Raw genomic sequence first — 22,305 nt, forward strand, 5'->3', positions numbered from 1 at the left:
AAAATAATTCAAATTATCATCATTTACACAGGGATGGAAGGGAAGGCCAAAGGGCCACATACAGTCCCAGACTGACAAAATAGCATAACTGACCACACACAAAGCTTTAAAGTGGTTCTAAAGCATTAAGGTAAAAAAAAAAAAACTTCCAATAGCAGTGCCCCCCCAATAAATACTTGCCCAAAACCTCTATCTAATGCCGTGTCTGGCTGCAGGTCTTCTCCCCACCTCTCTCTTTTCTCACTGGCTTCACTGTGTACAGCAAGAGCCATTGGCCCTTCCTGCTGTCAATCAACTCGTGTGAGAAGGGAGCAAGGGGCTTGGCCAAGCTGCACTGTATGTGTCTATGGACACACATAGCCCGTCTTGGAAGCGTGCCCGCGTGAGTTCCCCCATACTAGCCAGCTTTTTATGGAGCACTTGCAGAAGCAAGTAGCGCTGACGGGGAGACCCCAGAAGAGGTGGTAAGGGGCCATTATCCCTGCAATGCCACTGTACAGAGCAGATAGAATAGATATAATGTTTATTTTAGGGGGAAAAAAAATATATATATATTATACTTTAATAAATAGTCCAAACGTTGATGTCACTGAACTCATAGTACCCAATAAGAAATCACATTTGCTATACGTTATGTGGTTACAAAAGGGGGTTGGAGTCTGAAGAGTGCAACACTGTTGATAATGTTTTATGATAATGCGCGGTAAAACAGTGGCTTTACCATGCTTTCCTACAATGCACTGGTCTGATTGGCATCTACTTAAAGAGGGATTCCACCCAAAAAAAAAAATAATATAATATATATATATATATATATATATATATATATATATATATATATATATATATATATATATATATATATATATATATATATATATATATATATATATATATATATATATATATATATATATATATATTAAAAGCCAGCAGCTATAAATACTACAGCTGCTGACTTTTAATAAATGGACACTCACCTGTCCCGGGTTCCAGCGATGCCGGCAGCCGAGGCCGATCGATCGCTCGGCCCTCAGCTGCTGCCGCCACCATTCTAGGTGAGGGAATCAGGAAGTGAAGCAAATCGGCTTCACTTCCCGGTTCCCTACTGCGCATGCATGTGTGTCCCAGCAGACAGCGCGGTAGGACAGGAAATGGCGTAGACTCCCACGGGAGTCTATGCCCGGAAGTGGGTGAAAATACCTGTCTTTGACAGGTATCTCCACCCCCCTCCCCCCCTGAAAGGTGCCAATTGTGACACCGGAGGGGAGGAGGGATCCGATCAGCGGAGGTTCCACTTTAGGGTGGAACCCCGCTTTAAATTCTTGTCATTATCTTAAGTTATTTTACATTATATATATTTATATATAGCAGATTTAAACCACTGCCAAAAAAAATTTAAAATCACAGCATTGTTGCACAATATGGCAAGCTTAGCTACTATAGCGCTCCCCTCCTGCATTGCGTAATCAACACTCCCCTCTTCGCTTCGACCTTTTTGTCTTCTTCTGTATCTCAATGTCTACAGCCATCTTCATTGGATGGGCCAACATAACGTCTGCATATGCCCAAACAGAAAAAAAAGTTTTAAACACATCTATACATACACATTCTATTCTGTCATAAAGAAGCCTACCTGTCAGCGCTTTTAAAAACAGACTTTAAACATTTTGCTGACTACAGGAACAATGCTCATCAGTCAAGGTCCAATGAAAACCTGAAATCAGAGTGATCGTTCCTCATCCGGAATAAGTGAATGCCATGTCTAGAATCCTTGTAAATGAGGTGTTACAGTTGTGTCTATTCACCATTGTTGTTCACCTTTTTTCTATGTTATTTTTGGATCACGCGAACAGTAAGCATGTACACAAGAGATTTGGTGTATCCAAGTAAATAACATATAGCTGAGCTATACTGGAGTCTTGTGAACTGCACAAATCAAAGTTGCATTAAACATGTATTCATTTCCCATGATTGTCTTACATAGATCAAATTATTCAATAAGAAGTCAACTTGGATCTACAGGCAAACACCTAAAACAGGATCTCTCAACTAGGGTTCCTCCAGAAGTTTCTAGGGGTTCCTTGTGCAATGGGCAATTTCTGCCTCTCAGATAAGTTCCTACCAACATCATTGATCTTTTTAGCAATCTGTAAAGGGGTAATTCTTTACAATGACCACAAGTATAAGGAGCATTCTTCCCACTGACCATCACATTAATGTACCACGAGCTGTAGATATAGAAATTTTTAGGGGTTCTCCCAGACCAGAATTTATTTCAAGGGTTCCTCTGTATTGAAAAAGGTTGAGAAAGGCTAACCTAAAAACAACTATGTGATCAATGATCATCTACACCCGTTTGAAGAAAACTTCCACATTGTTTCAAAGTTTGCATTAAAAAGCCTGAAGTCACCAAGTATATTCATGGAAAATGTACGAGGAGCAAGGCTATGACATACATCACTGGCTCCCAAATCTACCCTGGTCAAAGGAGTGCCTCACCAAACAGTACAACTAATTTTTCTATAGAAATTCATATTAAAGTGGTTGTAAACCCTTACAAACCACTTTGACCTACAGGTAAGCCTAGATTAAGGCTTACCTGTAGGTCCAAGAAATATCTCCTAAACCTATACGGTTTAGGAGATATTTGCCCGAAGACAGGCACTGCTGTCTATGGCGCATGCGCGGGAGTGACGTCATCGCGGCTCCGCCGAATGATAGCGGCGGAGCTGCGAGACCCCACCGAAAAGATGGATGCGCCGGACTACAGGGGACAGCGGTGAAATCGCTGGCTCCTGTGTCAGGTAAGTGACACATAATGGATTACTATGCGATGCATAGTAGTCCATTATGCTTTACCTTTGCAGGGAATGAAAGAGAAAGTAAACTCATCAGGGTTTACTTCCTCTTTAAAGCCCAATTATCTTCCATGGGGCTCCCTGTGTTATCTTTATCTATGACTCATGGATAAGAGATGATCTTCCTCTTATGGATGAAGACTGGACAGACTGTTGCATTCTATTTTATATGCAAAACCTTGTATATTATACATGAACCAGATTTTGTTAAAGGCATGGATATTTTTACTTAGGTATACTGGTGCAGCTTGGACCATGTATGCAAGTATTGTGGCAAGGAAAGCCCATGCCACTGGTTAAAATGTGGTGGTTTATGCCAGATGTTGTAAGAAGCGAGCACACATGTGCGCTAGCTTTATATGAAAGCCAGAGTTAAAGCTAAGAACCCCACCCTCCCGAGGGGGTCAGTGTGTGAAGGAAGCCATGAGAGGTGCTGGCATGCACCATGCTCTCCAGGTCAGGACAGACCAAGGCCCAAGCCTGAGACTCAATGAGGGACAGAGCAGCTAAGGAGCTGCAAGGAAATACACAGAGCTGAGGTACAGCATCTGTACATGAACACTGAGATGTGTTTGATGGTCAGGAGGACCAAAAGATACCACTGGTCAGGATAACTAAAGCCCCGTACACACCATCAGACTGTCTGCTGAGTTTTTCCTTCAGATTTACCAAAACCATATAATATGAGGTCAAACCTTAGGAGTTTCAATGTGTATGCAATCAGGCAGGCCCTTCTACTACATGGTTTTGGTAAATCTGAAGGAAAAACTCAGCAGACAATCTGATAGTGTGTACTGGGCTTTACAGGGAATGATTGGAGCAGTAAAGCTGCAGGAGAGCCAGGAGGCTGAACATTACGTTTTGTTCACATTGATGTTGAAAACTCCCTGCATGGGAGGCCTACCTGTATGAACTTTGACATTCTTTTACATAAAAGTGGGCAGGAAAGCCCTGAAAACACTTTGTGGCATGGAGTAAACTCACTGTTTTGGTGCCACCATTGAGCTACAAAACCCCAACATGTATATGTCATACATGTGAAAGCTGGAAATTACTGCGGTAGACACCTCTACTAAAGTGATTTGTAGCAGCTGCCCTAATGCATTGTGCAATTCAAGGCATGCTTTGCATTTTCTCAAGAAAGAAGTAAAAGCAAATGTATTGTGTAAATGTCCTCCTTGGTGTTCTTCAAGATGTAGCTGCTTTACAAAATTGGACCTCCCGGTCCTGTGTTCTAGAGCACAGTGGTTACTGGGGAATTGGTCGTGCAGGCTGTGTTTAGAACTGCTGTCTTGCCAGTGGCTGCCCCTGGTCGCCCCTGTGAATAGGGATGAGCTCAGGCGTGTTCGCATGGAACACGTGCTGAGCCCGCCAGGAAGTCGGCGCAGCGCTGCGCTAATCACAGGTAGTGAGACATTGCCCCGATGTGCGGCTGCAGAGATCGGGCAATGTCTCACTGCCTGTGATTAGGGCAGCGCTGCGCCAACTTCCTGGCAGGCTCAGCACGTGTTCAATGCGAACACGCCTGAGCTCATCCCTACCTGTGAATATAGCCTTACTCTAGCGCAGAGAGCTCAAAACCAAGCGGGGCCGAACTGCGCTATTAGCTTCTATAGACGCAAGCAGTGTGGCTCAGGATTGCCCCCATAGGAAGCTGCTTCCTATACTCGCTGAAAAGGAGGGGCCATAAGAAATTCCATTGCACACAGCAGGTAAGTACAGTGCCTTGCGAAAGTATTCGGCCCCCTTGAACTTTTCAACCTTTTGCCACATTTCAGGCTTCAAACATAAAGATATAACATTTTTATTTTTTGTGAAGAATCACCAACAAGTGGGACACAATTGTGAAGTGGAACGAAATCTATTGGATATTTTAAACTTTTTTTAGAAAATAAAAAACTGAAAAGTGGTGCGTGCAAAATTATTCAGCCCCTTTACTTTCAGTGCAGCAAACTCACTCCAGAAGTTCAGCGAGGATCTCTGAATGATCCAATGTTGTCCTAAATGACTGATGGTGATAAATAGAATCCACCTGTGTGTAATCAAGTCTCTGTATAAATGCACCTGCTCTGTGATAGTCTCAGGGTTCTGTTGAAAGCGCAGAGAGCATCATGAAGACCAAGGAACACACCAGGCAGGTCCGTAATACTGTTGTGGAGAGGTTTAAAGCTGGATTTGGATACAAAAAGATTTCCCAAGCTTTAAACATCCCAAGGAGCACTGTGCAAGCGATCATTTTGAAATGGAAGGAGTATCAGACCACTGCAAATCTACCAAGATCTGGCCGTCCCTCTAAACTTTCAGCTCAGACAAGGAGAAGACTGATCAGAGATGCAGCCAAGAGGCCCATGATCACTCTGGATGAACTGCAGAGAACTACAGCTGAGGTGGGAGAGTCTGTCCATAGGACAACACTGCACAAATCTGGCATTTATGGAAGATTGGCAAGAAGAAAGACATTTCTCAAAGATATCCATAAAAAGTTTTGTCTAAAGTTTGCCACAAACCACCTGGGAGACACACCAAAACATGTGGAAGAAGGTGCTCTGGTCAGATGAAACCAAAATCAAACTTTTTGCCCACAATGCAAAACGATATGTTTGGCGTAAAAGCAACACAGCTCATCACCCTCAAAACACCATCCCCACTGTCAAACATGGTGGTGGCTGCATCATGGTTTGGGCCTGCTTTTCTTCGGCAGGGACAGGGAAGATGGTTAAAATTGAGGGGAAGATGGATGCAGCCAAATACAGGACCATTCTGGATGAAAACCTGTTGGAGTCTGCAAAACTGGGACGGAGATTTATCTTACAACAAGACAATGATCCCAAACATACAGCAAAATCTACAAAGGAATGGTTGACAAATAAACGTATCCAGGTGTTAGAATGGCCAAGTCAAAGTCCAGACCTGAATCCAATCGAGAATCTGTGGAAAGAGCTGAAAACTTCTGTTCACAAACGCTCTCCATCCAACCTCACTGAGCTCGAGCTGTTTTGCAAGGAAGAATGGGCAAGAATTTCAGTCTCTCGATGTGAAAAACTGATAGAGACATACCCCAAGCGACTTGCAGCTGTAATCGCAGCAAAAGGTGGCTCTACAAAGTATTAACGCAAGGGGGCCGAATAATTTTGCAGGCCCCACTTTTCATTTTTTTTATTAATTTAAAAAAGTTTCAAAAATCCAATAGATTTCGTTCCACTTCACAATTGTGTCCCACTTGTTGGCGATTCTTCACAAAAAATAAAAATTTTATATCTTTATGTTTGAAGCCTGAAATGTGGCAAAAGGTTGAAAAGTTCAAGGGGGCCGAATACTTTCGCAAGGCACTGTATATCATATTTGTTATTTACAAAAATAAAAAACATTTCTGGCTTTACAATCACTTTAATGACACCTTGTCAATGCATGTGGGTTTTAGCACATCACGCAGGGACGATAATGCACTACAAGAACATGCACATTTTTAATGTGTTTATGTGCACTAGGGAGCCCATTCAAAACGTATAGGCTGCTCAACATCCATGTGCTTTGTGTCAATATGTCACAAAGGTGTAAACCTAACCTTAAAAGTCTTGTTCCCACCCAGCCTGTGAATGGACAGTGAACAACGAAGCAGCAAACCAATCCGTCACTCCAGTTTCTCCTCCTATCACATTGCAGCAGAACTGATTGGCTCCTTCTGCTACGTCTCTCCTGGTCTGAGCTCTGCTGTACAGGGGGTTGTAAGAGGCGAACACCAAGTCAAATTACTAATAACTAACACTACTTGTATTAAATAAATGAAAGATGTACAGAGCGGCTGCAGCCATTTCTTTTGCTGGTGTTGTTCAGGAGCTCGGAGAACAAGTGGACAGCCAAATTCCCAGGTCTGAATTCAATGTTATAATAACAGTAGACATATCATAATAGAAGTTTCTTTGTAAGAGAATGAAAATTGTAATGTTATATAGTAAGCAACCACTTGGACAAGGTGGAGAGAGAAAAGCTTTGTTGTGCATGACGCGCTGTGGCGATTGTTGTGTGTGCTCAGATTGTATCCTTGGGCTACGCCCATCGATCAGCGCAATGTTAAATAGAAACCAAGCCTATTTGCTGTATACTCTGCACATGTTTTCCACTGTCCTCTTACCCACAAAATAGGTCTTAACCACACACACCCCTACCCCGCCCAGACCAATTTTTAGCTTTCAGCGCTGTCCTACTTTGAATGCCAATTGCGTGGTCATGCTACACTTAACTGAAAGTTTTAGCATTTTTTTCACACAAATGGGGCCTTCTTTTGGTGGTATTTAATCAGCACTTGGGTTTTTATTGTTTTCTAAACAAAAAATACCGACATTTTTTAATTTTAATAATAATTTTTTTTAGTTTTTGCTTCATTGATATTCGCTGATGAGACTGCACTGATAGGCACAGACAAGGTGACACTGATGGACAGCATTGGTGATGAGGCACTGATTGGTGACATTTACAGGTGGCACTGATAGGTGGCATAGAAGCCTCTGCAGAGACTGATGTCCCTCTCACAGCCGCCGGTGAATGTTTTTGTTTTTTTTCTCCTCACGCTACCAGCCGATTACCGGCTCTGTTTACATCACATGATCAGCTATCATTGGCTGACAGCTGATCATGTGGTAGGGGGGGGGTCAGGATTGACTCCTTACACCAATCTGTGATCAGCCAAGTCTCAGACTCACTGATCACAGAGCGCACCACGTGTGCCCTGCAGAGGGCCTGCAGGCCGCTCGAGCACAGGAGTACATCTATGGATGCCCTTCCAGCAAATTAGGTCTGCGCTGTAGCCGTCTTTCGGCTATAGCACGGACGGGAGGTGGTGAATTACTGTGTCATCAGTAAGAGTATCACAGACAGACACAAACCAGGTTTGCCAACCTCCGGTAAGTTTACTGACAGTTTGTAAAAATCAGTGATTTTTTGGCAGTAAATATCAGGGGCTGCTAATTTCATGCTGTGTTGACTTTTTAAGTGTATATCAAGCAAATTACTTTGTTATAGGTATTGCCAGCGTTTCCATATCATGTTTATACTGTTCAAATATTCACTGTGTTAATTTTCAATAGGAGTTCTGTAATTTCTCAGGTTGCCAGTAAAAAATGTGTTCCGCCAGTAAATGTGCCATGTTTTGTCAGTAAAAAAAATGCTGCGGGAGGTTGGCAACCCTGACACAAACCTCAAGACAAAAAAGGAGAATTTAATTATTAAACATACTAATGCTAATAATGGACAGGAACAAACAGAGACAGCAAGGATTTTCTTTTTCTGAACGTTGTACAAAAACATGTTGATAAAAAAATATAACACTCAAGGTTTTAATAGCAGCACACAGCGCCAAGGCATAGGGATAATCACAGAGTGCTTAATAAAAGAAAAGGTTTTAATAGTGGTGCACATAGTGTGCTGTGGTGAAGCATTAGGAGAATAGTGACATGCTTTGACTAATGGATTCATGAAAGAGAAGTTGTCAGACAAATCTGATTTCTTTTTATGAGGTGGTAAGTAAAACCTTGGACAGAGGGGTGGCGATGGACGTGGTATATTTGGATTTTGCAAAAGCGTTTGACACAGTTCCACACACACGGCTCATGTGTAAGGTAAAGTCTGCAGGTTTGGAAATATCAGTTTGTAAATGGAAAGAAAACTGGATAAAAGACCAAATTCAGAGAGTAGTGGTTAATGATTCTTACTCTGAATGGTCTAAGGTTATCAGTGGTGTACCCCAAGAATGCTTTGATTTCAGTTGTCAGTGGGGTGGTAGAATGCCTCAGTGGTAGTACAGTACAATGCCTCATGTCAGTAGGGTGGAACAATAGGCATTGGTTTCCATGGTGGCGTGGGGGGGGTTCCTTGGCATCTGTAGTCGGGGGGCATCATTTTTCTGGAGGAGGAGGAGGTCAGTGGAAGAAGAAGGTCTCCGTGTCAGTTGTCAGTAGGAGGAAGCGGGTTTCTGTGTCAGTAATCAGCGGGAGATAAAATGTTCTTATGATGGTAGGTTCCCCTTATATCAGTGGGGAGGGAGGGCAAGATGGATTGATTTCAGTGGGGGTATATGGTTTCTTTCAGTGGGGGGGGGGGGGGACAGGCTTTAGACAGCTAAGCCGTATACCAGCCGCTGCACCTGCGGCTGCCCCGAATAGTGTCTGCCTCTGATGCTTCTTGGCTCAGTCAATTTTCAAATCAACTTGTTAAGCCCAGAGCTGCTTGCAGTGCCATACATAGCTCAGACTTTTCCAGATTCAGCAGGAATTGGCCAGAATTCAAAAAACTTTTATGGTGATCATTATAAAAGAGCTGAAATTTTATGACTGGAAAAGCCAATATTATAGGGTTGGTTCATAGGAATACATTGCTGTCTTGATTTATGAAATAATAATTCAGAAAAGTCAAAACTGAAATGTTTAGTTTGTACCAGACGAAAGATCCGCCCGTTCATGATAGGAAAAGTAGGGGAGAAGATAAAATGAAGATACACACAGAAAACAAGATTTCCAAGGGTTCTCCCAGGTAATGGGGAGATCAGAAATGTGCAGCTCCGGCTTTACCTATGACAGAGCCGTGCCAGTTTCCTACCAGTGTGATAAGTCAGACGTCTTTCCATTTGGGCCCCTATCACAACAATCTGAAGCTAACCCTATCATATAAAAGCCATTTCCAAAGGGCTCATTTCTGAGCTGCAACCCACATTGTTATAAAACTACACAAAGAACAGATCATACTAAAATGTCATGGTCCAACCAATGACAGCCAGTAACCCAAATACATTAAGGCTGCATTCACACCTCAGCGTTGCAGTCAATCGATTTTACCGCAATTTTGTTCAAGTCACCAATGTAAAAGGCAGAAATACACCTGTAATTTGCCCAAAAAGAAACTCATGTTCTTTTTTGAGCTTAGGGTATTTTTCGTTCAAATGTAAACAGGTGCCATTGAAATGAATGGGATTTTGCTTGTTGGGCGTTTTTCAGGCGTTTTATGAGCTGAAAATGCTCAGGTGTGAATGCAGCCTGAAGCTGATCATATTCTTTTCATCTTCAGACCTTTACTATGGCAATCAGATCCCTGTGGATAACATGGACACTTTTGTATCCCCAGGTTGCAGTGCTCAGCAACTATACATGGGCTGTCAGGGTCAGGCTGTGCTTTGCTTTTATTGCTCCATACTAGTGAATGCAGTGAACACGTGGAAAATGCATCTCAAATACCTGTGTATACAATGATGTAATCACTTTGCCTCTGAAGATTCAGGCTGGGTTCATACTTATGTGAATTGGATGCGGGTTTTTTTTCACTGCATCCAATTCACATGACATGAGAGTGTGACACACATCTCCAGGGTGGCCATAGAGCGCATAGCTGAAGGGTCCTGGGCATCTTTGGCTCCATTTCAGGCAAAAATGTGGGCCTGATTTGCCCCTGAAAACGGTGAACAGGGACACACCAGACCCCCTGCTGCGAGCCGCTCCGCAAATAGTGTGAACCCAGCCTTACCCCTCATGACCAGGCCATTCCTTGTGATATGGCACTGCGTTGCTTTAACTGATAATTGCGCAGTAATGCAATACTGTACTAAAAAAAAAATTTATATTATATATATATATATATATATATATATATATATATAGTTGAATGACCATTTTCCCCCATCCACAAAATAGAGCTTTCTTTTGGTATTTAATCACCACTTTTAATATTTTATGCTATAAACAAAAAAAAGGACTGACAATTTTGAAAAAATAAATAAAAATTTTCTTTTACTTTCTGCTATAAAATAAATCCAATAAAAACTAAAATCTAAAATTTCTTCATCAATTTAGGCCAATATGTATGCTGGGAAGGGGTTAAACATCAGGGGCGATCAGAAGGTTAACTGTGTGTCTAGCCAGCATTTTACTGTACTGTGGGAGGTGCTTTTACTAGGGGAAGACATGGAATGTATATATATGTATTCCAAACTTTAACCAGTTCAGGTCCGCCGCATCATTATATATTTAACACACACACACACACACACACACACACACACACACACACATATATGTGATCCAGCGGACCTGAACTGGTTATCGTTTGGACTAGGGCCAAACCTTTTTTTTTTTTGATAGCGTAAGGAAGGGCTATTACCCGAGAGTTTTGTGTTTTTCTTTCATTTTGCCAACGGTGTCCCATTGGGGAGATTTACCTTCACTTCCTGTCCCATAGCCAAAACAGGAAGCAAGATGGAATCTCTCCAAAGTGAGGCGATTCCTGGTTGTCAGAGAACTAATGTTACCATTGGATGATTTCCCCTCTATTTCGGTTCTGGTGAGCACTCAAAACAAGCGGGAGTTTTATTTCCCTTTGAGTGAGAACAATCACCAGAACAAATCTAAAAGACGAGTCTCCGTAACGAGGACACAGATAGCAATAAAAACCTGACAAGGGTCCTATTCCCTCTCGACTCTTTCTAAAAGGAAAAAATGTTTCGCCTTTAACCATAGGTCCCCCCAATCCCTATGCCAGTCTGCGGGTCACAGTCAAATGTAACAGTTGGTGGTGATTTATAGTAAATATTATAAGTATCATTAAAGCGGGAGTCCACCGGGACTCCGCGTTTTTTTTTTTTTTTTTAAAAGCCAGCAGCTACAAATACTGCAGCTGCTGACTTTTAAATAGTGACACTTACCTGTCCAGCGCGCCCGCGATGTCGGCACCCGAAGCCGATCGCTCGCTCGGCTGCCGGGTCCCGCCGCCATCTTGGGTATGGGAATCAGGAAATGGAGCCTTTCGGCTTCATTTCCCGGTTCCCTACTGCGCATGCGCGAGCCGCGCGGCGCAATCCGGACGGTCCCCGCTGCCTCTGGGAGCTGTGTGTTTCCCAGCAGGCAGCGGGGCACTTGCTGAAGGGGGCGGCGCTTGCGGAACGGGGGCGTAACGTACGCCCGTTCCGCAGAGAGCTAGCCCGGAAGTGGGTGCAGTTACCTGGATTATCCAGGTAACTGCACCCCCCTCCCCCCTGAAAGGTGCCGATTGTGGCGCCGGAGGGGGGGGGGGGGGGGATTCCGATGAGCGGAGGTCCATTTTAGGGTGGACCTCCGCTTTAAGCCTAGGTTCACATTGGAGCATTTTTAGAGATCAAAACGCATGACACGTCGCAGCCTATTGGCGGCAATGGCACTGTTCCAATCCGTGCAACACCGATTTTGCGGCGCCACAACGATTTGCAAAAGTAGTTCCTGCACTACTTTTGCCGATTTCAGGTGCGACTTCAATAGACCTCTGTGTATGAAGCCACACAGATGTCTAGCAAGTAGCACCTGAAATCGCGCTGACCTTGCCAATTTGAAATCGCGCTACTTCAAGTGACGTAGCGCAATTTCAAAGTAGCATCAATGTGAACCAGGGCTTAGCCCCTGTTCACACCGGTGCTGCTTTGAAATTGTGTTACTGCGATTTGCACTGCCGATTTCATTGCAGCTTGCAACTTCATACAACTGAAGTCTATGCAAGTCATGATGAAACTGGCTAAAAGCAGTGCAGGAATCTTTTTCAAAGTCGCTGAAGACATATGCATTTCTCTTCATTTTTGATGCGTTTTGCCATGTTCCAGATGCGTTGCATACAGAAATAAAAAATGCGGCATGCTCTACTTTTGCTGACCGCTCTGGAGGCTGCTGGTTTCCCTTACTTAAAGCGGGAGTCCGCCGGGACTCCGCGTTTTTTTTTTTTTTTTTTTTTTTAAAAAGCCAGCAGCTACAAATACTGCAGCTGCTGACTTTTTAAATAGTGACACTTACCTGTCCAGCGCGCCCGCGATGTCGGCACCCGAAGCCGATCTGTAGATCGTCACTCGGGTGCTGCCACCGCCATCTTGGGTATGGGAATCAGGAAATGGAGCCTTTCGGCTTCATTTCCCGGTTCCCTACTGCGCATGCGCGAGTTGCGCTGCGCAATAAGGACTGTCCCCGCTGCCTCTGGGATCTGTGTGTTTCCCAGCAGGCAGCGGGGCACTTGCGGAAGGGGACGGGCACTTGCGGAAAGGGGCGTAATCTACGCCCCTTTCCGCAGAGAGCTATCCCGGAAGTGGGTGCATTTACCTGGATTATCCAGGTAACTGCACCCCCCTCACCCCTGAAAGGTGCCAATTGTGGCGCCGGAGGGGGGGAGGGTTCCGATGAGCGGAAGGTCCATTTTAGGGTGGACCTCCGCTTTAAAATAGAGCTATAGGTAAAAAACTTTTTATTTGTATTTTATTTTATTTTGAATAGAGCAAAGGAGGGCAGTTCCCCCCCCCCCCCGCCCCCACTTCCTGTCCCATAGCCAAACAGGAAGTGAGAGGAAATCCCATCAAATTAAGGGAAATCCTTGGGGACCCCCAGAACTAGTGTGCCAATTGGAAGATTTCCCCTCTATTACTTTTCTGGGGACAACCCAAAATTTGGGGTTTTCTTTCATTTTCAATGAGAATGGTAAATAGGACAACTAGAGGAGGGTGTATCTCTATCACGGGGACACAGACAGCAATAAAAGCTGACAAGCATTCTAATCCCTCTCCACTCTATACAAAACTAAAATAAAAATGTTTAGTTATATTTTAAGATGCCAGCGCCTGGTCCTGACTATGCTCCTGGGTTCTCACCCTGCCACACAACAGAGGCTGCAAATACACATTATTCAAACATGATCCACAGGTTTTCACCAATAGTAAGGCTAGGTTCACACCAAGACAACCTGTTGGGTGACTTAGCTGCATGACAAGTTGCACTCCACGCAGTGCAATGGAACTGTTCTAATCAGAGCAACTCAAGTCGCTCCGACTTAGAAAACGCTTCCTGTACTACTTGGGGGCGACTTCAGAGCGGCTTGCATTGACTTCTGTTAACCGCTTGGTGACCAGCCGCCTTCATTATACTGCGGCAGGTCGGCTCGTTCCTGCGAATCGCCATAGTTGTACGTGAACAGGGGAGCTGAAGCGTGTGGCCGGCAGCTGCGATGTCCGCCAGCCTCCCACAATCACTCCACGGAGAGCCAGAACATTAAACTGTCAATGCAAACAGATTCCCGTTCTGACCGGGAAGTACAGTGTGATGTCTGTTCCTAGTGATTAGGAAGAGCGATCCCATCTCATGTGTGTTCACACGTATGCAATCTGATTCATGTCCGAACTGTCAGTTCGCAGTGTGATATGCGAGCTGAAATGGGGGTGTTAACAGATAATGACACTCCCCAGCAGTTCGCATATGGCGGTGTGAACTGCCGTGCGTGTCAGGTGTGATGCAGGAACCCGCAGTTGATTTGCGGGGTTCTAGCATGGCACTAGTGTGAACTGGCCCTAAGGGCTCATTCATGCTGCCACAAGGTAAGTACTTCCAGGTGTACCTTCAGCTGCTCAGCCTGACAAAAACAAAAAAGGACAGACTGAAACTGTCCACATGTCATTGGTCAAGGAGTCAGTGTATGCTCATCGATCACTTAGGCTCTATTCACACCTATGCATATTGCTTTTCAGCATTTCTGCTATGATTTTTGCTGTGCTTTTGGACATGCGTTTTTAATGCTTTTTTTCTATTTTTTTTATTTGGCCAATTTGTTGTTGGGCAGATTATATAATGCAAAATGCATCAAAAACGCACTACATGCTTTTCTGCAGTGTCTCCATTGAAGTCTATTGAACCAAAAAAAAAAAAAAAAAAAAAAAAGCAGTGGTTTGCATTTAAAAAAAAGTCCCTACCCTTTATAAAAATGCATTGATGTGAATGTGTTCCATAGGAATCCATGTTTAAAAAAAAAAAAAAAAAAAAAAAAACACACACCACACACACACACCACGTCCTGCATTTCTGCAGTAAGCATTAAAAAAATGCATTGGTGTAAACTGAGCCTGGTGGCGGGTAATCGCTCCATGTGCCATCACATGCAGACAGCTGCAGAGCCCTCCAGCCTACCATTGATTTGTACTGGCTGAGCAGCCGCAGCTGAACACCTGGCCGTACCCTCCGCAGAAATATTCCCATCTGGTCATTGTCCATGACTGACCATGTCAATGAGTGTCATGGCCCGTACACGCCATCAGAAAATCGTACGAAAAAAAAATACAGATTTTATGGCTGGTTCACGCCACAAAAAACGCACTCCAGAAAAGTTCCGCATGCGTTTCTGCGTGTGTGCGTTTTTGGCACATTTTGGTACTTTTTTTTTTATGCGTTTCCAAATGCATTCCAGTTGCTTCCCCCCCCTCCCCCTTCTTTTTTCCTGTTTTTGCATGCAGTTCTACTTTATTTTCTGGAACTGAGTACACTGGTGTGAACTATGCGATTTGGAAACCATATAATCTTTTTTTCCCCATGCGTTTTTGATTTAGAAAAAAATAAAAATAAATTACGCACTGGACTGCATGCAGTGTAAACCAGCCCTCAAAGTGATCGTACGATAATCTGATCGTTAGTACAGAGCCGATCGCGACAGTTCCTCGGATATTATCCAATACAAGCATAAACATATCTCTTGTACCATATCAGTTTGTACAACTTTGGTTTAATTAGTAGAGTTGTGATTCGAGAATACAACACCATACATTGCAACTAGGCGGCCGAAACATATGGGCCAGAAATTGTGTTTTCGCCAATTTGCCACTAGAGAAAAAGCTGCCGACAATAGGGTCGAAAACGCATGCATTTTGCCACAATTTCACTGTGCGTATTTCATAGGTCACGTGACTCAAAAAGCGCATCTAAAACATAACATGGGTGCGTTATTTATGTGTTTTAAGCAAAACTTAACTTCACAACGCACCCGTTTTTTGCGCTAAAGGTGCCGATAATTGGCGACAACTTATTTTTCTATTCATTTAAATTCATGATATTATTTAAAAGGATGAATACAAATATATATATATATATATATATACACACACACACACACACACACACACACTTTTTTTTTTTTTTTTTTTTTAACTGTCATTTTCGGTATCGGTTTTGGACAAGTACATCCTAAATTTTTGGTTACAGCACCAAAATTGATATTCGTTGCACCTCTAACTACATCACATATGAATTATTATTCTGTCATATGAGAATTTTCAGAACTAAACTCTTCATTTTTCGATATGAGATTAGCATGCAAAAAAAAAAATAAAAAAAATAATAATAAATAAATAAAATAAAAAAAAGAAGGGGGGAGGACACTCATTCGTCTGATAATCTCATTGCATGCACAAGGCATTAGAGTATAATTATATATTTTACTTTCAAACATTATATTATAATATATATATATATATATATATATATATATATATATATATATATATATATATATATATATATATATTTTTTTTTTTACATTTTGGATGGAGTGGAGAGGGGGTAGATCCCCTGTCAGTTTTTATTGCTGTCTGTGCCCCGTTAGGGAGAGTCACCCTCTTTATTTGTCCCGTTTTACCATTCTCGTTGGAAGTGAAAGTAAAAGAAAATCCCAAACTTTTGAGTTGTCACAACAAGGAATAGGAGGGGAAATCTAACAGGGACAGTAGTCCTGGTGACAACCAAGGATTCCTTCACTTCCTGTTTGGCTAAGAGACAGGAAGCAAAGAAAAATCTCTGCTAATGGGACACAAATGGCAAAAGATAAATCTTACAGGAGTTATAACCAAAATAAAAAACGTGCCTTTAGTTCTCCTTTAAACAAACCTCAAGAAATGCCATGGAGTCACTGCTGGAAGTGTATGTAAAGAGGAAGTAGCTGCAAAGAGGCCGCAGGAGAGCAGCAGCGCAACACAACTATTAGATACGTTGCTCATGGATGGTTTGTATTTATCTTAGTGTTACAGATATTATATCTAATGAAAGACAGACAGACAGAGAGTGGACTCTGTTGACCCACCCCCCCCCCCAGCACACATTACCTCCTGATTACCAGCCTGCTACAAGGAGAGGAGGGTCGGCTGTGATGACAGGCCCTCCTATATGGACTCCTCTACTACACACATCCATCCAATCACAGGTGATCATCAGCCCCCCTCCCCCCCGGTGTGATCGGTCCGCACTGCTCACCCGCTCAGGTGACCCCAATCCCCCCCAAAAGCCTCCTCTTACCATTTCTATTCCGGCGGAAAGGGAAGAGACAGGTGACAGCGACAGAGGTGAGACTGCAACAGCCACTTCACCACCGCCGCCCCGCCCACTACTCCTACTACGCCCCGCCCTCACATGCACCTGTCTCCCAGCGGTCACACCCAGGCCAACAGGTCTCCGCCCTCAGAGACCAAGAGCCTAGCAACAAGCATTGACCTGGCTCCTAGCAACCTCTCCCCACATTCCCCGCCTGGCAACGCCCACTCCCTCAGCTCTGTACCACGCACGCCCGGGCACCGCCACACCCGGGGCCACCCTCTGCTCGGCTGCATGCCCTTATGTCTGTCCTATCCTGGAAGGCTGTGTGCTGGAATATTACATTCTTTAATAGACTCGTACATTGTATGTCAGTACTGACAGCACACTGATCGGCCACAACATTATGACCACTGACAGCTAAACTCAATGACATTATCTCATTACAATGGCAGCAAGAGAACATGTTATCCCTGAAGTAATGTGTTGAAAGTAGAAAAAGCATAACTCCCAACTGTCCTTGATTTCGAGGGACTGTCCCTGATTTGGAGCAATGTCCCTCATTTGTCTCTCATTCTGGTCTGATCTATATAGTTGTATATAAAATGCACTATTTATCGTTCAAAAAGTGTTTCCCGGTGCTAAACCTTTCATCCAAATTCTAAATTGCTGCATTTGTACATTTTCAAAAGCCAATATAAAGGAATAGTAGTGGTAAAAAAAAGTCCTTGTGGATTTAAATAAACTTTTTTTTTGGGGGGGGGGGGGGGAGGATAATGCTTTAAGTGGGCGTGTCCTATGCCTACATACGTTTGCTAGTAGACGTCCCTCATTCCAATCTCAAAATGTTGGGAGGTATGGAAAAAGTGTAAGGATCTGATGGGGTAGAGCACCTCAAATCCTTACACTTGCCCAGTTTTTCTGCTTTCAACACATAGACTTCAGGGACAACATGTTCACTTGCTGCCACAATATAATGTTAGAAGACTGGGCGAGAGCAGCTCCAAAATGGCAGCTCTTGTGGGATGTTCCCGGTCTGCAGTGGTTAGGACTGAACAGAAGTGGTCCAATAAGGGAAAACCAGCAACAGGCTGATGGGCAGCCAAGGCTGATTGATGCACACGGGGAACGAAGGTGGGACCATGCCATCTGATCCCATGTAGTTCACATAGTGTTAGTGCTGGTTCCAAAAGAAAGGTGTCAGAATACACATTGTATAACAGTTTGTTGTGTATGGAGTTGTACAGTCGCTGACCAATCAGGGCATCCATGTTGACCTATGTCCACAGCCAAAAGCACCCACAATGGGCACATGAGCTTCAGAACTGGACCATGGAGAAATGGAACAAGGTGGCCTGATCTGATGGATACAAGAATGGTTTCAGAAACATAACAACAAGTTTGAGGTGTTCACTTGGCCTCCAAATTCTTCAGATCTCTGCCCATTGAGCATCTGTGGGATGTGCTAGAAAAACAAATGTAATCCATATTCCATAGAGGCCCCACCTCACAACTTACTGGACTAAGGCCCCTGCACACTGGCTGTCTGATCAGGTCTGCCTGTCAGTTTTTTAGGCAGACCTGATCAGACCCTTCAGTCTCTTTTATGGAGCAGCAGATGTCATCAAACATATGTCCACTGACACCCACCGCCATCCCATCCGATCCTGTCCACCAAATACAGATGGATGGTGGTCATATTCAGGGCCGCCATCAGGGGGGTACAGCCCATACACCCGTAAGGGGCCCAAGCGTCTGGACGGACACGGCCAGATGGGAGAAGGCAGGGGCGGGTGCACGGGAGCTTCATGGCGGCGCTGGCTTTCTGTAAGAGTGTGAGTCAGCAGCTGCTCCGTGTGACTGAGCTCACATCAAGCTCTTTTCTGCCACCTCTGGCAAATTCCTGCATGTGCACCCCTCATGTGTGCTGCACAAGGGCTGGGACCAGGAACACCACCTTACAAGTAAGGGCTTTTGTGCAAGTTAAAGTTGTGTATGTGTGTGTCATTGTACATGTGTGTGTCTGTGTGCATGCCTGTCTGTGTGTCATATATACACATGTGAAGGGGCTGAGACCACACAGGTGTGATGGGGGCTGGGAGTGTACAGAAGTGAGAGGGGCTAAGAGCGTACAGCTGTGAGGGTGGCTGAAAGCGTACAGGTGTGAGAGGGGCAGGGAGCGTACAGGTGTAAGGGAGCTGGGAGCATACAGGTGTGAGGAGGGCAGGGAGCGTACAGGTGTAAAGGAGCTGGGAGCATACAGGTGTGAGGGGGCTGAGAGCGTACAGGTGTGAGGGGGCTGAGAGTGTACAGGTGTGAGGGGGTGGGGTGCGAGTATACAGGTGTGAGGGGGGCTGAGAGCATACAAGTGTGAGGGAGGACTGGGAGTGTACAGGTGTGAGGGGGGCTGAGTTCGTACAGGTGTGAGGGGGCTGAGAGCATACAGGTATGAGGGAGGACTGGGAGTGTACAGGTGTGAGGGAGACTGAGTTCGTACAGGTATGAGGGGGGCTGAGAGTGTACAGGTATGAGGGGGACTAAGAGTGTACAGGTATGAGGGGGGCTGAGAGTGTACAGGTGTGAGGGGGCTGAGATTGTACAGGTGTGAGGGGGCCTGAGAGCGCACAATTGTAAGGGGGGCTGAGAGTGCACAGGTGTGAGGGGGTAAGGTGCGAGTGTACAGGTGTGAGGGGGGCTGAGAGCATACAGGTATGAGGGGGTTGAGAGTGTACAGGTGTGAGGGGGGCTGAGAGTGTACAGGTGTGAGGGGGCTGAGATTGTACAGGTGTGAGGGGCCTGAGAGCGCACAGGTGTAAAGGGGGCTGAGAGTGCACAGGTGTGAGGGGGTGAGGTGCGAGTGTACAGATGTGAGGGGGGCTGAGAGCGTACAGGTATGAGGGGGGCTGAGAGCGTACAAGTGTGAGGGGGCTGAGAGTGTACAGGTGTGAGGGGGGCTGAGAGTGTACAGGTATGAGGGGGGCTGAGAGTGTATAGGTGTGAGGGGGGCTGAGAGTGTACAGGTGTGAGGGGGGCTGAGAGCGTACAGATGTGAGGGGGCTGAGATTGTACAGGTATGAGGGGGCTGAGAGTGTACAGGTATGAGGGGGGCTAAGAGTGTACAGGTGTGAGGGGGCCTGAGAGCGCACAGGTGTAAGGGGGGCTGAGAGCGCACAGGTGTGAGGGGGCCGAGAGCATACAGGTATGAGGGAGGACTGGGAGTGTACAGGTGTGAGGGGGACTGAGTTCGTACAGGTATGAGGGGGGCTGAGAGTTTACAGGTGTGAGGGGGCTGAGATTGTACAGGTGTGAGGGGGCCTGAGAGCGCACAGGTGTAAGGGGGGGCTGAGAGTGCACAGGTGTGAGGGGGTGAGGTGCGAGTGTACAGGTGTGAGGGGGGCTGAGAGCATACAGGTGTGAGGGGGGCTGAGATTGTACAGGTGTGAGGGGGCCTGAGAGCGCACAGGTGTAAGGGGGGCTGAGAGCGCACAGGTGTGAGGGGGTGAGGTGCGAGTGTACAGGTGTGAGGGTGGCTGAGAGCATACAGGTATGAGGGAGGACTGGGAGTGTACAGGTGTGAGGGGGACTGAGTTCGTACAGGTATGAGGGGGGCTGAGAGTGTACAGGTATGAGGGGGTATGAGGGTGTACAGGTATGAGGGGGGCTGAGAGTGTACAGGTGTGAGGGGGCTGAGATTGTACAGGTGTGAGGGGGCCTGAGAGCGCACAGGTGTAAGGGGGGCTGAGAGTGCACAGGTGTGAGGGGGTGAGGTGCGAGTGTACAGGTGTGAGTGGGGCTGAGAGCATACAGGTGTGAGGGGGGCTGAGAGCATACAGGTATGAGGGGGGCTGAGAGTGTACAGGTGTGAGGGGGGCTGAGAGTGTACAGGTGTGAGGGGGCTGAGATTGTACAGGTGTGAGGGGGCCTGAGAGCGCACAGGTGTAAGGGGGGCTGAGAGCGCACAGGTGTGAGGGGGTGAGGTGCGAGTGTACAGGTGTGAGGGGGGCTGAGAGCATACAGGTGTGAGGGGGGGCTGAGAGCATACAGGTATGAGGGGGGCTGAGAGCGTACAGGTGTGAGGGGGGCTGAGAGTGTACAGGTGTGAGGGGGGCTGAGAGTGTACAGGTGTGAGGGGGCTGAGAGTGTACAGGTGTGAGGGGGGCTGAGAGTGTACAGGTGTGAGGGGGCTGAGATTGTACAGGTATGAGGGGGCTGAGAGTGTACAGGTATGAGGGGGGCTGAGAGTGTACAGGTGTGAGGGGGCCTGAGAGCGCACAGGTATAAGGGGGGCTGAGAGCGCACAGGTGTGAGAGGGTGAGGTGCGAGTGTACAGGTGTGAGGGGGGCTGAGAGCATACAGGTGTGAGAGCGTACAGGTATGAGGGGGGCTGAGAGTGTGCAGGTGTGAGGGGGGCTGAGAGTGTACAGGTGTGAGGGGGCTTAGATTGTACAGGTGTGAGGGGGCCTGAGAGCGCACAGGTGTAAGGGGGCCTGAGAGCGCACAGGTGTGAGGGGGTGAAGTGCGAAAGTACAGGTGTGAGGGGGCTAAGAGCATACAGGTGTGAGGGGGGCTGAGAGCGTACAGGTATGAGGGGGGCTGAGAGTGTACAGGTGTGAGGGGGGCTGAGAGTGTACAGGTGTGAGGGGGGCTGAGAGTGTACAGGTGTGAGGGGGGCTGAGATTGTACAGGTATGAGGGGGCTGAGAGTGTACAGGCGTGAGGGGGGCTGAGATTGTACAGGTATGAGGGGGCTGAGAGTGTACAGGCGTGAGGGGGGCTGAGATTGTACAGGTGTGAGGGGGGCTGAGAGCGCATAGGTGTGAGGGGTCTGAGAGCATACAGGTGTGAGAGGGGCTGTGAGTATACAGCTGCTGGATTGAGATGTCCCTTTAGGGCAAAATATATTTTTGTACGAACGTTAAAATGAAAGTGTGTGCATGGCTAGTGGGCGGATTCGGTGGTGCGGCCAGTGGGCAGGCCCTGGGGAATATTGGTTGTCAGGCTCGGGGGGGGGGGGGGGGGCAGGCCTAAAGCTGTGTAAGGGGCCCCGCAATCTCTGATGGCTGCCCTGGTCCTATTCCCTATCCGTCTGGCGGATCGGATCAGATGGAAAGGGACAGGCGGTCTGTTTCCATCTGATTGCTCCATAGAGGAGAGCGGGACTGCGTCCGTTCTGCATAGTGGAGCGGACACAGACCTCTCATCCACCTTCTCAGTAGGGATCAGCAGAGAGATCCTCCGCTGAGCAAGCGGATTTCACTTAGCAGAGGCGCCCATGTGAAAGGGGCCTAAAAGGATCCGCTACTGACAGCTTGGTGCCAGATATCACAGAATACCTTC

General features: G+C 46.1%; 1 protein-coding gene across 1 annotated transcript in view; it reads right to left on the reverse strand.

Annotated features, from left to right (window-relative positions):
- Positions 1-17,056, reverse strand: part of AP1S3 (adaptor related protein complex 1 subunit sigma 3) — a 42,277-nt gene extending 25,221 nt beyond the window's left edge. The window contains exon 1 of the mRNA XM_077488315.1: positions 16,955-17,056. Coding sequence (XP_077344441.1) covers positions 16,955-16,957 — 3 coding nt within the window. The 5' untranslated portion in view covers positions 16,958-17,056. The remainder of the gene's footprint in view (positions 1-16,954) is intronic.
- Between the last annotated feature and the right edge of the window lie 5,249 nt (positions 17,057-22,305).

Source organism: Lithobates pipiens, unplaced genomic scaffold (genome assembly GCF_037356315.1).
Source record: "Lithobates pipiens isolate NorthernLeopardFrog02 unplaced genomic scaffold, aLitPip1_a1.2 Scaffold_18, whole genome shotgun sequence".
Classification (NCBI taxonomy): Eukaryota; Metazoa; Chordata; class Amphibia; order Anura; family Ranidae; genus Lithobates; species Lithobates pipiens.